This window comes from Nipponia nippon, unplaced genomic scaffold (assembly GCF_047370975.1).
Source record: "Nipponia nippon isolate SJK-2023a ecotype South Korea unplaced genomic scaffold, ASM4737097v1 scaffold_5, whole genome shotgun sequence".
Lineage (NCBI taxonomy): Eukaryota > Metazoa > Chordata > Aves > Pelecaniformes > Threskiornithidae > Nipponia > Nipponia nippon.
The window spans coordinates 31420915-31438242 of record NW_028262369.1 but is presented as its reverse complement, the minus strand read 5'-3'; the positions used below and the strand labels follow the sequence as shown (position 1 = coordinate 31438242).

Here is a 17328-nt window from a genome sequence, read left to right as displayed (position 1 = left end):
AAATAGGAAGGTCTCCAAAGGCCTGAAACTCCACTAATTGCATTTATAGTTTACGTAAATTATTGCTGTCGGGAAAAAAAAGCAGAGAAGGAAAGTTTTCAGTTATCACAGAGGAACTTATTAAAAAAAAAAACCTCTCTCTCTTCAAAAGCTCTTTCATTAAGATGAGCTTTAGGAGTACAAAAGGGATACACTGTGCAAGGGGGGGGAATCTTTTCCAAACTGCTACATAACAGCATTCTTGTCTCAAAACAATGAGTTGTGGTTGATAGTAAAAACAGCAGTGTCAAATTCAGTAAGCTATTACAGTGCAACATGTCAAAATTTGTCCAATAGCAATTATCTTGCCCAAGCTAAAAATTAACATGTATGGAAGGATTTCCGTAGTATTTTTTTTCCCTGGGGTTTACAACACAGCTATAAAAAAATTAATTGAACTGAAAATGTGCACAAGTTAAAAGAATTCTGTGGATTCTCAAAAAAAAAAAGTGTAAAGCAGCAGTGAAGGTATTTTTCTTACAGCACTTTTTGCCACGTACATCTGCATTAAACTCTCTTGTCCATACTATACATTGTCAGCATGCATTATTGCAGACAACACCACTCCGAGCACCCAGGAAACACTTTTTAGACTTCAAGGCACTTTAACGCACCTCTGCACACAGCACCTGTAAGGTGCAGTATGTGAGGCAGCTGATAAGGAAAACTCCCTGAATGGGATGCACTGGAGGAGCCAGGCACACAAAAAAGCCAGCTCGCCCCTTACAGTTATCTCACCGTTGTTCCAATGCCACGTATACAGCACCTTAAAACCAAGGCTTCCCAAGTATACTCACAGAGCCATGAAGCATCTAATACCACACCAGATACTTGGGATGGAATCAGACTAGGTAGTACACCGGCAAAAAGACAAAGACTGTGGGAGAGGCATGTCAGGCAGACAGCAGATCCAGCTGCTGGCTGAAAGAATACTGTCCACCCCTCCATCACAGATCGTGTGTTCCTACCACACTGTCACGACCCCGCTCCCTACCTGAGAAAGCTCCAATGCATATCAGATCCTGCACTGAGCAAGTAAAGCTACAGCTTCAGATTGTGGCAGCAGAGCATTTGTGCACTTTTTTACTACCATCCAGTATGAATTAATAGCCATAAAACTTCTGTTGTAACAATTAGCTATTCCTTGTGAAGCACTGCAATTTCAAGATATCCCAATCAACACATAATAACTCTTCCTTCCTCATGTTCTATCCACACAGCTGTCAGGGGTTTCATTTCCTTCAAGAAGGAATTATCAAGATGCATGACTTGTTCTGTGCATATATATGCATCTAATTATAACCTCTCTCTTAGAAATTCAGATAAACCTGCTTAACAGAGTTCAACAAGATCTGCAAAAAGGTGTTAAGTGGCTTTTATATGCTAGACTGCATGCTATGTTACCTGGTTCAGTGTAATAGCATAGGCCTATAGAACCTGCAACACACAAATAAATTTGGTTGCCTCCCATCTAAAACGGGCGCTTGCTCATGCATCCATTCCATGGTAAACGCGTAGGGGATAAGATTGTACGCTATTGCTACTAAGCCATGGCTGCTCCACGCTAACTGGCTCAGAGCTTTGTGCCCCCTGGAGTGTATGCTGTCTGCTAACCTCCTGGCAGTGGCTCAGACCTGGTCTCTGGGTGCTCAGCAGCATCTCATGCTAACTGACACCAGAGCCTGTACTATGATGCAAGTTTCTCCACGTCTGAGGATGCTGCGTGCCAGGAAATTAAGAAATGGAAGCGAACAGACACTTGTCAGATTAGGAAGGTGGCCGGAAAACAGAGAGAGGCTTGAAGGAGAGGCTGAAATTAGGTTGGAGAGGCATACAAGTACAGCAGGCAACCCTGCAGAGTCTTGTAGCTACAGAAACAAACCACTAGCTACAGATTAGAGCTGAACACTGAGAAAGGAATACCCAGTTCCTGGTTTTACAGAAAATGAGCACACCAAATCTGTGCCCATCAGCTCAAAGTTACTGAGGCAGTCTAACGCCTGCCAAGTTATCCGAATGGTACACCTATTAAAGCATCTACTTCACTTTCCTTAAATGTTTCTTAACTATGTGCTTGCAAGGCTAGATAGAGGTCACTGCCAGCCTAAACCATTCTGTGACTCTAAGGATAGATACTGATCTGCTTCAGAAGAGGCATATGCCATAGCTTCTGGCATGAGCAGAACTTTGAAAACAAGATTGGATTTTCAAAACTGGTAAGACTGTAGATTCAGAACAAGGCCAAAGTCCTAGTGCAGTCTATAATTAAACAATTCCATTTTTATTTTGAAAAAACCAAACCAAAACAAACAGAAACTGCTTCTTGCCCAACAGTTTTAAAAACAAAAGCCACTTGAGAGAGGACAATTAAAACAATGTAAAATGCTGCCAAAAGGGAAAAACCCAAGGCCTACATACGATCAGCACCTTCCTCAAGCAAAAAACCTGCTCTGCATGATCCACTGTTTAGCCTCCTATGTGTCTAAACATGCAAGAAAAGAAATCTGTAACACTTCAGACTCTGCCTTCCAATAATGAAGTGCTGTATGTTACTAATGTAGCCCCTTAACAGGCTTATAAAATCCTCAAGGCTCCTCTAAAACTATCTGTGGTTGTTGCCCTGCCTGTTAATAGCGCAGGAGGCTATTAAGCACAACTCGTCTAAATCCATTCACTGAACATTTGCCACAAGTTCTCAACTTCTTCTATCATGGAAACATATACAAACAAATAAACATGGTTTCCCATCATCCCCTCAGACGTAAGCTCTAAGTGATGCTGTATCCCTTTTACTTAGGCATATCATCAACTGTACTCTCAAAACACGAGAAGGGATAATTAAGCTCCTTACAGAACAGGCCCAGCATAGGCTAGTGCAAGAGAGGATTCTCCTTGCAGTGACTCAGACACCTATTGAGCAATGGGCCTCTGAATCAACAGTTTCATATCCAAAGAAGTGAAACCCTGGCAGAAGTTCTCCGAGTGCTAGTAGCGTCAGGCTAGTATCAATTACGTTGAGTACTGGAAGCTAGGAGACCACCTTCTTGGACCACAACCTGAAAAAAGCCATGAGACAGTGGCTGATTTGTTTATCCTCCTGGGCTATATTTGAACTGCTGATTCACCAAGTCTGTCTTACTAATAATTTCTTCACCTAGCCATTTCAGCCCCCTTCTCTAACCTCCAAAAGTCTTCAGAACTCAACTATTACTCTACATACACTTCAAGATGAAAAATGCCACGACTGTTGCCAGAAAACACAACTAATTCCACCACTTGGAACATACACAGCTCTTCACTTTTAAAAGTTCTGTAAAACCAAAGAACTACTACTGTATTGGACAAAACTGTGTGTGGATTCCCTACCACATCAACTTATGATGGCCTCTGGTTGTGTTTTTTCCTATTGAAGGCATTAAATGCCCACCTTGGTCCACATAAGATAAGCAGTGATCACTACATGTACTTTTATAATAGGTCACTAAAGCTATTGTGTTTCTCAAAATTTTGCAGCAACCTTCTTTAGACTAAAACTTTTCCTCTTTGGTCTCAAGATGTTTCAGGAATCTCTTCTGTTATTCTGAATTATAACTATAAAAAGTTATTCTTTGAAGTCTTTCTTAGATTTATTTGCTTGCCAAGAACTCAAAAATAGCTGAACAAAGCGAGCAGCTACAAAGTTAGCTCTCCATGAGGAAGCATCTGTGCTGGTTTCATTTTCTTGGCTTTCTGGGTGGGGAAGTACATTTAAATGGCAAACAACTGGGATGAAGGGGGAAAAAAAACAGATAAACAAAAACCAAAAAAACCACACTGAGGAAGATCTGCCAAGATTTAGTACAACGAAGCGTTATAAAGCTCCATCTCTCCTAGGACGTGTTTAGTGAGTGGAAGGGCCTGAAACCTCCCTGTTTTAACTGATCAGAGGTCCAAAAGAAACTGGCAATAATGTCAGCAAAGCCTGCCTCTGAAGGACTTGATCAGCCATCTAATGCCAAATCTTAGAAACGTTTTTTCTCTACTGAGCACAGGGAAAGGAAAGGAAAGAAAAAAGAAAAGATCAAATAAACTGTCCCTCTAATATCAAAGGACCCCTCACACATGCTATATCTTGTAATTTCTGGAAGTGCCTTTACCTTTGCTCTTACACTAGAAATACGGCCACTGTGAGCTAGTGTGCATCACTCTAATAGTAGCTAGAACTAGAATTGCAGGATTGTCACCCCAGAAGATGATGAAATTCACTGCCAACATATGTGCATCTTTGCTTCAGAGTTGCATACAAGAGTTACAGAAAGTGATGGCCACGCGTATCCTGATAATTGGCATACAGCTATCCAATCTTCTCATTTTACAGTAGTTCTTGGCAAGCATACCAGGAACCTGTTTTAATTGCTAATTAATAATATACTTGTCTTTGGGTGGTGGGAAAGGGTTAATCTTTTAATTGAGCAGCTCCTACAAAATGGAAGTAAATAAGAAACATTAACTTTACAAAACATGAGTTTCCCCTCCATCTGTACTCAAACTAAAACAGCAGGAAAAACATTTAATTGATTTTGACTCAAAACAGGCAATGCTATTCCTAACAAGAGAATACTCCCTTCTTGTTTTTCCTGAGCAGTTTACAGGGGGATTAAACACACAACCCAGTAAAACTTGGTGGGAAGACTCACATGAATGGAAACTTCAGTTTTGCATTTGATACCCAGATCTTGGGCAGGATATATAGCAATGGAATAATTCTTTTTCATGGGACCCAGATTAAGCTGTAATCTTGATGCTATTCCAAATAAGGAAGGGGTAGGGACTGAATACACTAATATCACCCAGCTGAAACGTCCCCGATTCACCTGTGAAACGTACACACAATGGAGTATAAATAAGACTTAAATACAATGCAATGTCACTGAAACACATAATATTTAGGGGCAGCTCAATGGTAATCCACACATCTCATTTAGAATATTAATCAGTGAAAAGTTATGTTCCTACTGTGATTTTTTTTCATCCTAATAAGCGCTTCTAATGAGAAAAGACATATAAGGGCTATGGGCAAAGTACAGTTCTGAGGCCTGATTCTGCAGTCTTCCCACTGCGTAGTAGCAAGTAGCGTGTGATTAACTCACTAGTCAGCATAAAAGAAACTATCACTCAAGGTGAACAGCAGTTGCAGAATCTGGCCTGAGAACTGTTTCATATTGAGTACATATATCATGAAATAGTCTTACCTCAGTAAGTGCGTGCAGCTGTCCTTGATGCACACAGACACCCATAAACCTACAAGAAACAAGAAAAGAAAAGTGGTTTGGGCTTTTTTCCCCCCCCTCTTTTTTTTTTTCTTTAAAGAAACTAAGATGATAAGAAGTAGTGGATATGCCAAGAAAGAAGGAAAAAGAAAAAGAAAAAAATTCAGCTTCACGGATACTGCATAGCTCAAAGTTGATTATTTAAACATCTCAGCACAAAACAAAATCATGTGACTACGCTACAATAGAATTTGAATTAGCAGTTCCAAGAAAGCACAGGAGACAGCTCAAACTCAAGACGGAAAGTTACTAATTTGACTATAAGCAAAGGCCAGTATGTAATGATTTATACAGAAAGGAACAGTCTCCAAGTTCTGTTTTAAGGAAGTTTAAGCCAAGTAATCCACTGTTGGTCTGCATAAATAGAAAATTACTTCCCTTTGCATTTTGCTGCTTAAGGATAAAGCTGTTTCTTCCTACCATTCCTAACCACGCAGGAATAGGAAGGCACATACGTGCAGTATACTTCCCCTCCCCAACGCCCTATTTCCAAGACTTGAATCGAAGCAAGTTTCTATACTATCCAGTATACACCCATTCCACAGAAGTTACCTACGCTGCACAACGTTCAAACTCCTGCTGTTAACGGTAATGACTGTCACCCTTGATTTTTCTGGAAAGTGATAGAGAACGTGCCATACATTTAACGCACGAGGAACAACTGAAAGCTTATTTTTACCACCATACAAGCTGAACTTAAAAGTGACAAAATGCAAATTAATATTAACAGTAAACATCTCACATGAGAAAGTTCAGTAAAACTTAAATTGTATGCACTTCAGAGCCCTCCCTGCACAGTTAAAGTATTGGTTCTTTTTAGATTAACTAATTTTCAGTCTTTGGTCTCAACAAGCAAAACCACATTGTCCGTCATTTCCACAATGTTCAGAAATTTCCACTTTGCAAGCAAGGGGTAGAAATGCATGATTTCAGTTAAATGTGACAGGGGAATCTTGTGGAGAACAATTTGAAGGAAAAGGACCTTTTATATCCTCAAACACTTCCAAATTGAAAAACAAAATGATGCAAGACACATGTAGTACTAGTTCAGCTAAGCTGCTTTTGAAGAAATGAATGATCCTCACTGTTCTCTTGTCTAACAGCTGACTGGTAAATTACAAGCAGCCAAAGAAAAATAATATAGGTAAGATCCTTTGCATAAGCTGAGCTGTGGAAATCTGTTTTTATAACCAAAGAAGAAGCAGAACTTGTACTTGAACATCTATTGCCTGCTCTCACCTCAAATAATATTCCCTGAATTAGATATGCAGATTTTAATTTGAGAGACAGTGAAAATCCAGTTCCTCTTGTTTAATGAAGAACAATAGGGTACGACGAGGTACTCAGGGGAAAGGGAAGAAGGGTTCTTTTAGACATACCATCTACTCAAAACATTGCTGTTCCGAGTTTCACTTCATAGAGCAATTACATATGAACAATTTTGTAAACAAATTGACAAATTAAGCTTCCTGAAACTAAGAAATCCAGACTCCTCCAGAGCAGAAATCTGTTTCTTCCTTAATGCATTCTGATAGCTTTATTCACAAGCAAAAACGGAAGAAAATCCAAGATATCAGTTCCACTATTAGACAACTTTTAAAAGTTGTCTCTTTTATGAAACATGCTAATGACACAAGGTTAACCCAGTACTGCAGTATTTTCATTCAACAAAAGCGAAGGCTAAGTAATTAAAAATAATGTTTTCATCTGTATATCAACTCTTCCTTTGCAAAAGTGTATTACGTTACTTTCAAATTAGGAATTCATTGTATTTGACTTAATTCTAAAATATTAATGCAATTAAGAATTTATCAAGATTTTGGTGAAATTAAATTTCTTGTCTCATCTTTACCAAACAGGAAAAACATCACTGTCACCCAAAGACTGGTAGAACGTAACTTTTTCTGCCAACCTGTTTTGGTCGAGGGAAGTTTCAATGGAAACATATTCATTACCTTTGTGAACCTACACTTAAGGGAGAAAAGACACACTGGCTCAAGTTACCAAGAGTAACAGTTCAAAAATTCTTAAACATTTAGGGTTTCTACTGGGAAACAGACACACATTTCTAACTTTAAATCAGAAATTAAAAACAAAGCTCAATACCATGATCTCATGGAAAAAAAAGATACATTTATAAACACCACACATTTAGAAGTTATTACCCAGGAAAAGAGAAACCAGATACACTGATAAAGACAGAATTAATGAGTTTACAAGCAACATACTGAAACCATTTAAACTTTGTGTCAAGAATCTCAGTTTTCAGACTCTGGAAAATAGATTGATAGAATAGACCTCTAGTGATCCAAATTCCTGCAAAACTTCTCCTTAGCTGCTCTATCAAGCAATAATAAGCTGCTTGGTTAAGCCAAGCACTGCTACAAAGCACTGTTGGAAAGCATTTTCACTAAAAGATAATACATGCAGCTGCTACCAGGAAATAAAATTACCAAGCAAGACTTAACATAAGATTTCAATTTCTGAGATTGCCCCAGATGAGATTCCAAGTTCTGTGGGTAGGAAGCTGACATGCTGGCCCAGTACAGCTGAGATTATTCCTGTTGGCTAGACACACTGTCTCCAGAGCCAAAATGTGCTTGTAGGTGAACTTCAGCAGAATGTCTTGTCAGCCAAAGGTTACACTTCCTATAAGCATTTCTGGTTGGAAGCAGCTTCAATGAGCCAGTCATCCCCAAAACAGGAGACCATTTGCAGATTTAAGGAAGTCTATTTTCAAGACAGTGTATCTGGCCTTATCAGGAAAGCTGAAGCACTTCCAAAATCACAACTAGTGGTTGGAAAAGTTTCCCCAGAAGCTGCAAATATGAAGGATGCTATTTGAGTCCAACCTACTAAATACAGCGCAGCACATTTCCACCACAAAATGCTTTCTAACAAATGTCAGCGACGTTCAGATGTTGGAAGTCTCTTTCTATAGACCAGGTTATTCCTCTATCAATCTGGAATATCTGCCCTCCTAGAAAAGAGCAAGAGAAGGTGCTCTGGATATTTCTTAGTCCATTAACAGCAGTTACCAAAACTGCCTTCAGTTCAGTCTGACTGCAAAGGAGAAAATTCTGGACAGGAAGGAGGCAACTAAGAGCTGTAGCCTCAGCCTGCAATCTTTGCCTCTTTGATAAATCAAACAAAACTAATATCCACATTATACAGCCACTGTGGACATCTAGACATTGAACACACGCTTCCCATTAAAAGAACTTCACTGGGACATGCTCCTCTTCTGTGGATAAACCTGGGACAGCTACAGTCCAACATAATAAATTGATGCCCTCTGAAATCTACTGCTTGTATGAAAAAATTCAGCAGTTTGATTATAACATTAAAAATAAGAAACTAACCAAACAAACCAGTGAAAAAAGTCTCTCATATGAGCTCAGTAACACAAAGAGAAACAAGGTCAAAAGACAAATGCTTATTTCATTGCACTGATTGTTGGAGAACAAAGAGGGTGAGTAAGAATATTAAGTCTGCATTAAGACCGTCCTTAATGTTTTAGGCACTGTGCTAGATTAAAAATGTATTTTAAGTTTCCTACACTTGCATTTTGACTCAAGACATAGAAGTAAGGCATTTTATCTATCCCTTCTGTAACATATTATACACAACGCATACAGCCTGTCTTCTGCCGTCTTGTGCGCAGCGTTTCTAAAATACTCCTTTTGGATAACGACATTACACAGAGAAGTAAATGTATTTTTCTTTTCTTTTAAAGCACTGTTCAGTACAGGACAAAGGATGTTAAAAAACAAAAGCCATCCTGCCTATTGTAACAAAGTCAATCACAAGTAATTTCACAAAAAGGAAGGTTTGACAGGAGAAAACTGCACACACAAAAAAAGGTACTGTGTTCCCAGGGTGCTAGATTTGTCTGAAAGGAGATGAAATAAAATTCTCCTTGACAGAAGTTCATGTAATATGCACACTGCATGCTTATTGGTGTGTGTGCACGTGCACACAAGAAGGTGGATTTAATCAATGAGTCAGTCTGCCTGCACGCTCACTCCCAAACGCACAGCAATATCTCCAAGTGCTCCCATGAGAGCACTTAAGACATGAGCTAAGGCTTTCTGTGTACAGAATGTTTTAAATGAAGTCCCTAAGGTACAGAGCAAATAAAGAAATACTTTTTCATGCAAACAGTAGTGATACTAAAGACTGAAATTCTATCTCAAAATTGAAGATACACTAATTTAAGAGACAGCACAGGAGATGGAGAATCTGTGTCAGTATACCACTTCATTTGTGAAAATGAGAAACACACACCTGTAAGACATTACCAGAATGAAAAGGTATCAGTTCTCTCAGGCTGCAGCCCTAAGGCTCCCAGCCTAAGACACAAGGACAGAAATTTCTTGACTCTTTTCCAGCCCTATTTTCTCAGCTTGATTTGGGTAAAAACTCATGACTATGGCAGCCCATCTGCATTTAGAGAAGCAGCAAAGCAGTGAAAAACATTTACAAGCATACACCAGACCTTTCATAACCCTGGTACCAGATCTAACCCAGGGACACAAGCTAGTAAGGAAGCTAAGAAATGCTTCAAACCTCTGGTTCCCTTAACCCCAGCAATTACAGTCTTACCCTGTATCAGCCAACCTGTATTAAAGTAGCTATAGTAAACACTGCATGGTGCAAACCAGAACTCCAGCTCACTTCTCCACTCCTGCTCTTACCATCTGTTTTGAGGGAAGATGTGATAAAGCCAGCACATCCCACACCCAGGGCAAGGAGAAGTATAGATCAGAGGCAGAAAAGCTTTTAGGCCTCCATGTTTAGCTTGCATGCAGGAGTGAGGTGGAAATAGGAGACAATATGAGATGGGGTTGATAGCAGAAAGAGAGCAGAGCACTCCATGAACACCATTTGTCTGCTTTTGCCCTATCCACTCCTAAAATGTCCCTAAGCTGGTCCCTGGGGAAAAAAGCAAAACCAAAAAAAGCAGATCTTTCATATATAGTTTCTTATGATCACCAGACAGTGACTGAACAAAACATTACTATGTTACAGTTAAAATCTACTCTGCCTCTGGAATCACATCTGCTAATGGCAATAGGAAGCAAGAAGGAGGGAAGAAAAAACCCTCTAAATCCCCTTACTTTTTACCATCATGCCAATGTAGCTGCAAGAGCTGAAGTCTTCTCTTCCAAAATATCCTGAACAGACTGACAAAGAGGTTCCATTTTTGCCAAAATAATCCCTTTAATAGAGGGCAGTTTCTCATTTTCTTGATGGAAAATACATATTAATTTTTTTTCCTAATATATTTTATATATATATGTATATATTTGACCACTAAAATCTTCGTGATACTACCATGGGGATGGTATACTTACTGGGGACTTGGTAAGTGAAAACTAAGCTCTTCACTTACATCAGTCTTCCGATCAAGACGGATCTATATAGCTGGCCAAGAGCAGAATTTGAGCACAGAAACACTGAAATAAGTGGGGATATTTAAAGTTAGCATTTCACTCCATGCCCAGCAACATGAGTTCTTTTTAAAGCCTAAATAACCAGACTGATACTTCACCAAGCATTAGAAGCAGGGAAACTGAAACACAGTGACACAACTCCATCTCCTAAAATAGTACAGAAGTATCACTAAGGTAAGAACACAGGTCTACCTCTAGGTAATCTCTACCAAGCTACGGAGTGGAAGAAAGTCAGCACGTACTGACAAACTCACACTCCAGAATGGTGGTTGCAGGCCATAAAAACCTCAAAAACACCTCAAAAAAAACTTCACCATAAAAACCTCAAAAGGCATTTGTAACTGTGAAAATGAATTGACATGGACAACACAGAAAAAAAGCAGTTTCAAATAGCAATACTTATTATTCACATTGTGCAACCAATGGCAAAAATACAAGAATCTTTGCAATAACATCTTGAAGTTAACTGTGGGCACATCAGGATGGATAGCTTGTAAAAAGTTGCTATGTATTTTGGAACACTGGCAAAGGGATGGGTTTTTTAATCATCCAAAGGATAACAATGATTTTGGGCTATCAAATACACCAGGAAGAGGAATCTCTTCTCTCCTCCATATCACTTAGTTCATATAAACCAGGGAAGAGTTCTAGGACAAAAACATTGATTCAGTTACAAATTTTAGGTACTCAAGCATCAGGATGGTCAAAAACATAACCATGCCCAGATTAAGGAAGATTCTAATATACAAAAATAAATGCATCATTGCTGAATCTGACATTCACTTTCTAAAACACTGACTCAATTGCACGTGTTGAAACAGGTTGAGAGCAGACTTTGGATGCCGTAAAGCCAGTATCTATCCAGTTTCATAATTTTACAAGCCATCCGATATCAGAGCACCTCGCAGCCCTCTACCTGCTACAATTAACTACTGCACATGACCTCAACATTTCAGCCTAAGAACCCACTAGTATCCTTACTGGCAAACAACAGATCAGCACTAAGGAATGTAACTTGTTTACAGCGTAAATTAACAGTAGGTAATCCTAGAGTTTACAGAGGATGAAGAAGCTCAGATGTATATATTACATAAAATCAGAGTACACCTTCAAGGCAACTGGAGGAGATCCAGTGACTAATCAATAATTGATAGATTATTTATTGATAATTATAAATTGATAAATAATTGATGCTAGTTACAAAACAGCTTAGTAATATAGAAGAAGAACTTCAAAGGACAGAAATTAAGTGAAGAAAATAACATTTAACAGCAAACAGAGAGCTCATAGTCCCTGGAAAGGGGAAGTTATACATTAGAACCTCTTAGAAGAGGATCATTCTCTTTAAATACTAATACAAGCTTAAAATTTCCAAAAATAATCCCAGAAAATGGTTCAGCAAGAACACGTTGTTGTAGAAAATTTTCCTGGTGACCTCTCAGCAATACTACTCCAGCTGCTCTTACTTGAAAACATGACATTTTCACCTCTCACCACTTTACTATAAAAGCAAATGATTACCAAATACTATTTTTACTGTGTTTCTAAAGTGGGAAACAGGTCCTAAACTAAATTTTTACAACACTAGTAGAAGCACCAATGATTTATAGGCTTCTGAAACACAAATACGGATGTTTGCATGCATGTGTGTGTATATATATATAGGTATATATAGACACATAGGCAGGTAACAATTAAAAAGGGCAAAATCTTGTCCCAGATATAAAGGGACTGGAAACACTGCAGTAAATGATTTTAAACCAAAAATAAAATGACACACAACTAACACGCAAAACCACCAAGTTATCTGCTATAGAAAAAGAATAGTTTTTACGGTGTATTATTCAATATATATATTCAATAAAAGAATAAAAGAACTAAAACTAAATATGGTTTTCTCATTTGCATTTTCTGTAGGAATGTCCTTGCTCCCTGCAGCAAGGGTACTTACCTAATACATAAGAAAACTGCAATATTTTTTACCAGAGAACGAACTCTCTTTGAAGAAGCCTCAAATCAAGCAATTCATAAAGCAACTGTTTATTCTTCAAAACAAATTACGCAAAGATAAACTGTTTCTATTTAAGTAATTTATTTCTTATGTATTCACTCATAACTGCTTAGTTGAGCACACAGAAAAAAAGATTTCTCTCTCAATCCTACGTAATAACTGGGAGACCAAATGGAATTCCTTTTCTGCTTCATGTATAAATCAATACATTATTGTTCTTTCTTCAGGACCATCTGTGCAACACCACTGACTTCAAATTATTCATAGGCTCTAAGGCCAGAGGGGACAGGTATATCATCAATACGATCTCTTAGACATCGCAAGGCATTTAAATTTCAGCAATTACTCAGAACTGAGCACAATAACTTTTGTTCTCAGCAACACCTGTGTAACTCCATTGGCGGGGGGAGCAGTGTTACATTAATCTGCAGCTGAATGCTTTTTGCTTGTCACAGTATCCCTTTCCTACTTTCCCTCACTCCAGCCCAAATTAAATACTTTATTTTGAACAGAGTTGTAAAGCTAGATGTTTTTTAAAATAAGATTTACAAACCACACGAAGTTGATAAAGAAACTGAAGTGTACTGACTTCATGATTCTGACAATACCAATCCTATGAAGTTATTCTTTCCACAAACCTTACTAAAAAAGCAGCTGCATCAGTCCCCAGGATCATACACTGCTTATCTAAGGATTCTGAGGGAAAGGAAGTGGTGGATAGATATAAGAAACAATTAATGATCCTGAAACCTAAAAAGCCAGATATCTGACATAATTTAAAAAGCAAACAAACAAAAGAGCCAGAGGAGATGCTGGGATCTCACCTCACCTTGGAGCAGAGAAAACAGACTAAGAATTCTAATTAGGGCCAGATTACTACAACACTTGAATAAGCATACTGTGATAAAAGCAATACAGTTTACTATGAGTAAAAATTCTCTAAGTTCACAGGTTTTTGGGGTTTTAAGAAAAAAAAATAGGAAATAGTCATGAATTAATGGAATGCTCCCTACAGATAGTCCAAATGCTTCTATGTGTCTCCTCATAAATACTGAAGGAAGCAAACAAGATAATATTGTTACACATCAGTTGATGAACACTGAGCCAGGATTTCAAGGATCAGAAAAGCTGGTTATAAAGGATTTTAGGAATCAGTGCTATGTCTGTACTATTTAACAGTCTGGTGAAGAAGAGGAAATTAGGTTACTTAAAGTTCACTCTGTCTCCAAAACTTTTCAGAAAGAGCTGTACTGCCTGAGACTATCAAAATGGATCCCAGCTGTGCAACAGCAGTTTAGAAGAACCAGTTATTTGGTGCACTGTCATCACACCTTTAAACTTCTTAATGTTATGGCTTCAGCTAATTATGTTAACTGCTTGTCACATCATCATAAGAGTAACCAAGACTGAAAAAATTCAAGGAATAACAAGATACACATTGAAACATTTTAGATCTGCATCCAGTAATCTATTGCAAAACAAGAACTACCTTTTTCCTTTCAAGAGCAGATAAATCAGACTAGTTTAACTCTAGCTTCTTTTCTTCAGTCCCTCTTATCCCACCTTGCAATATTACAATAAGAAAATGCTAAAAACTAGAAAACAAACCTAAAAATATGAGGAAGCTATGGCACTTTGCATTGTTAATCTGCAAGATTAACCATAGATTATTTGAATGGTGTTAAATTTGCAATAATTTAAATTCATGAAAAGAAGCCAAATTTCACTTTTCATATCATTTTACTGATTCATCAGAAATTTATAATGTGAAAACTTGTTTTTCTCTGAAATAAGTTACTCATTACTGGTAAACTCCAGATACCAAAATCATGTGGATTTTCAATTTGCTTGAGTCTTTTCTTCCTCCTCCCCTTCTTCCATAAAATTAAAAGCTGATCCTAATGCATTCCCAACAGATACAGCTATAATAAAAAAAAAAAAAAAAAAAAAAAAAACCACAAACTGGAAATAGGAAAGCTCTACTAAAGACAACCTAACTCTATATGATTCAGAAAAAACCCAATATACCTTAAGATGTTTGGATGTGAGAGTCTATTCATAAGTTGAACCTCTTTCAGCATGTTTGCTCTGTTGCTGTTCAGTGTGTTCATCTTCAAAGCCATTACCTGGTCTGAAGTTCTGTGCCTTACCTATAGGATACAAGCAAAAAATGATAAGGATATGAGACGCAAGACTGAAAACCCAGTAATGTTGTACTACAACTTAGAGATCCTTCATGACAAACGACTTGATCTATACTCTGATTTCTGTAGTCTTTATCACACAGATTACTTTCTATAAGCATACTATCTAAATGTGAAAAGGTACTTTGCTGTTCTCTTGCAACTGGTGATGACAGAAAGCTTGAGAAGTTGGAAAAAAAAAAAATTATCAGCTTCTTAGTACAAGTGAAGGAAGCCACTTATTTGCCCAGGGAGAGAAAGTTTCCTGCTCCAAGACCTCTGAAACTCACCTTCATTCCACCCATACCTCTCTTTTCCCACTGCAGTGGTTGGTGTCATTGTTCCACAGAATGTGTTGAGAGGACCTGCTGATTACAGCTACCGGGCAGATTTCAGAGGTATTCAATGTTTATTTCTGAATCAAGACCATGAACCAGATTATACATTCAGTGAACAGAAAGTATTCATACCAACCCCTGCTGCAAAGCAGAGAAGTTACTGGACATGGTATCACCTAGTCTAGGATGTTCAGTAGTGGCTGCAGACCATCAGCATGAAAAAGAGGATTTCTCTAGCAACTGCACAGAACCAGCGCACCATTCAGAATTACCTTCCCCAGTCAGAAATGCATGATTGTGGCCATTTCTAACTTGATACTCTCAAACTAGCCTATTTGTCACCAGCAAACAGACCAATGTTATGTAGATGCGCACTACTATCAGACAGGAGCTGTCACGATAGCGCAAGACTTGCCAAGCCTTAGAATTTCTTTGCAGTTGAGCATTCCCACATGCACATCAGCAGTATTCATGGAAATTGTCTTCCCATTATTTTCTTCCTACATCAGCACCTGCAGCTTATAAGCAGAAAATGCGTACTTCTCAAAGCACTGAACTACCACCATGGCAAATTCATTCATGTTTATGGAGATTAGAAAAAAATTTAGAAAAGTCTGCGATGCAAGAATTTAAGACTCTCATCAGCTTTCCAATTTAAAACAGAAATCTACATTATGATGTAGGTACATACAAAATACCTATATTTTAAACAATGGCAGCCTGCCTCCTTTTCTTCTGGAGGACTCTGCTCATCTTTTCCAATAAAAGGCTTCTTTAGCTGTGACATGTGACTTACAGAAAGAACAGCTGAACTCATGATAAGCAGATGCAAGAAAAACGCTGCGTATGGTTTTTTTGGAGGCGAGACTCACTGGTGTGTCTGAGGCAGCAAGTGATACCCATTTTCAAGTTTTATTTGCACACCATATCCTCAAGAACAAGGGGCATATTTCAGCTAAACATTCTCACCTAGACACAAAGCACCATGAATTCAGCACAGGGACGTACTAGGAGGAAAGGCTGTCATGTTTCAGACGTGCTCCTGGCTTAACACTTCTGAGTCGCCTATTCCCGCCCTAGTTTGAAGTATAGGGTAGCACTGGAAACATCGCAGTGAAATGTGGTAAACAACATCGAGGGACTGAGCGAGTAGAAATATAGCCCGCAGATGCTTTTTCTCCTGCTTCCACCCCTGCCCATGAGCTCCTCAGCTGCCTCACCCACAGTCACCCCATAATCCCAGTACAGGAAGGATCAGAGAAAGGAGGTGGAGAAGGATATAGAAACCAGCACTGAGAGCAGAAACCAACAGTGAGTTCATAAGCATGGGACTCCCCCATTCAGTGGCAATACTGGCTTTAAAATAAAACTGGTCAAACTACAGCTTTAGTGCATTATAACAAGATAATCTAGAATCCTTCTGCATATAACCTGTCTTGCCTGTTTGGCATGCTTATTGGTTTTAAGCAGGATGATTGCATGTTAAGTTGATGAGGTTTATTGTTACTTGTCAGGTTTCTTGTGTCTATTGTGTGCTTTCATTAATTTTTATTTATGCAGCTTTTGTATATCCAGCCAATTTGAATGAACGAGGTAAGTTGGACAGGTCAATGTCTATATACAGACTTAAAAATCTATATTTTAGTTATACATTAGTTTTGTTAGCAGTAATGCGTTAGCTGAGGAACAAAAAAATTTAAAAAATGCTTTCATAGACTTAAGAAACAAAGATTTGTTCCAACAATGCAAATTTAAATTAAGAAAAAAGGACAATTCGAAAGCTTTGAATCTATACACAGTGGCTAAATCAGCACACTTCCTCTGGAGGAGGGTTAGGAATCTTGGGTGTTGTGGCAGAGTAATTTGGGGTTTGCAGGGAATAGGAAAGAATTTGAAGGAACTTAACTCCTATAGGCAGAGCGATGCTCTCAACAGAACTTCCTCAGAAATCAGCTTTCCACTAACACAGAAGCTTCAAGGTCTGCCAACAGG

General features: G+C 38.4%; 1 protein-coding gene across 3 annotated transcripts in view; it reads right to left on the bottom strand.

Moving 5' to 3' along the window:
• Positions 1-17328, bottom strand: part of TESK2 (testis associated actin remodelling kinase 2) — an 81059-nt gene that overhangs the window by 37653 nt on the left and 26078 nt on the right. Inside the window, exons 3-4 of one of the 3 annotated variants that reach the window (XM_087730817.1) lie at positions 14844-14965; positions 5271-5319 (exon numbers count right to left, since the gene is read on the bottom strand). In XM_087730817.1, coding sequence (XP_087586943.1) covers positions 5271-5319; positions 14844-14965 — 171 coding nt within the window. Of the gene's footprint in view, positions 1-4715; positions 4828-5270; positions 5320-14843; positions 14966-17328 lie in introns of those variants that run through there. The other 2 variants (XM_087730818.1, XM_087730819.1) reach the window with 2 other exon arrangements.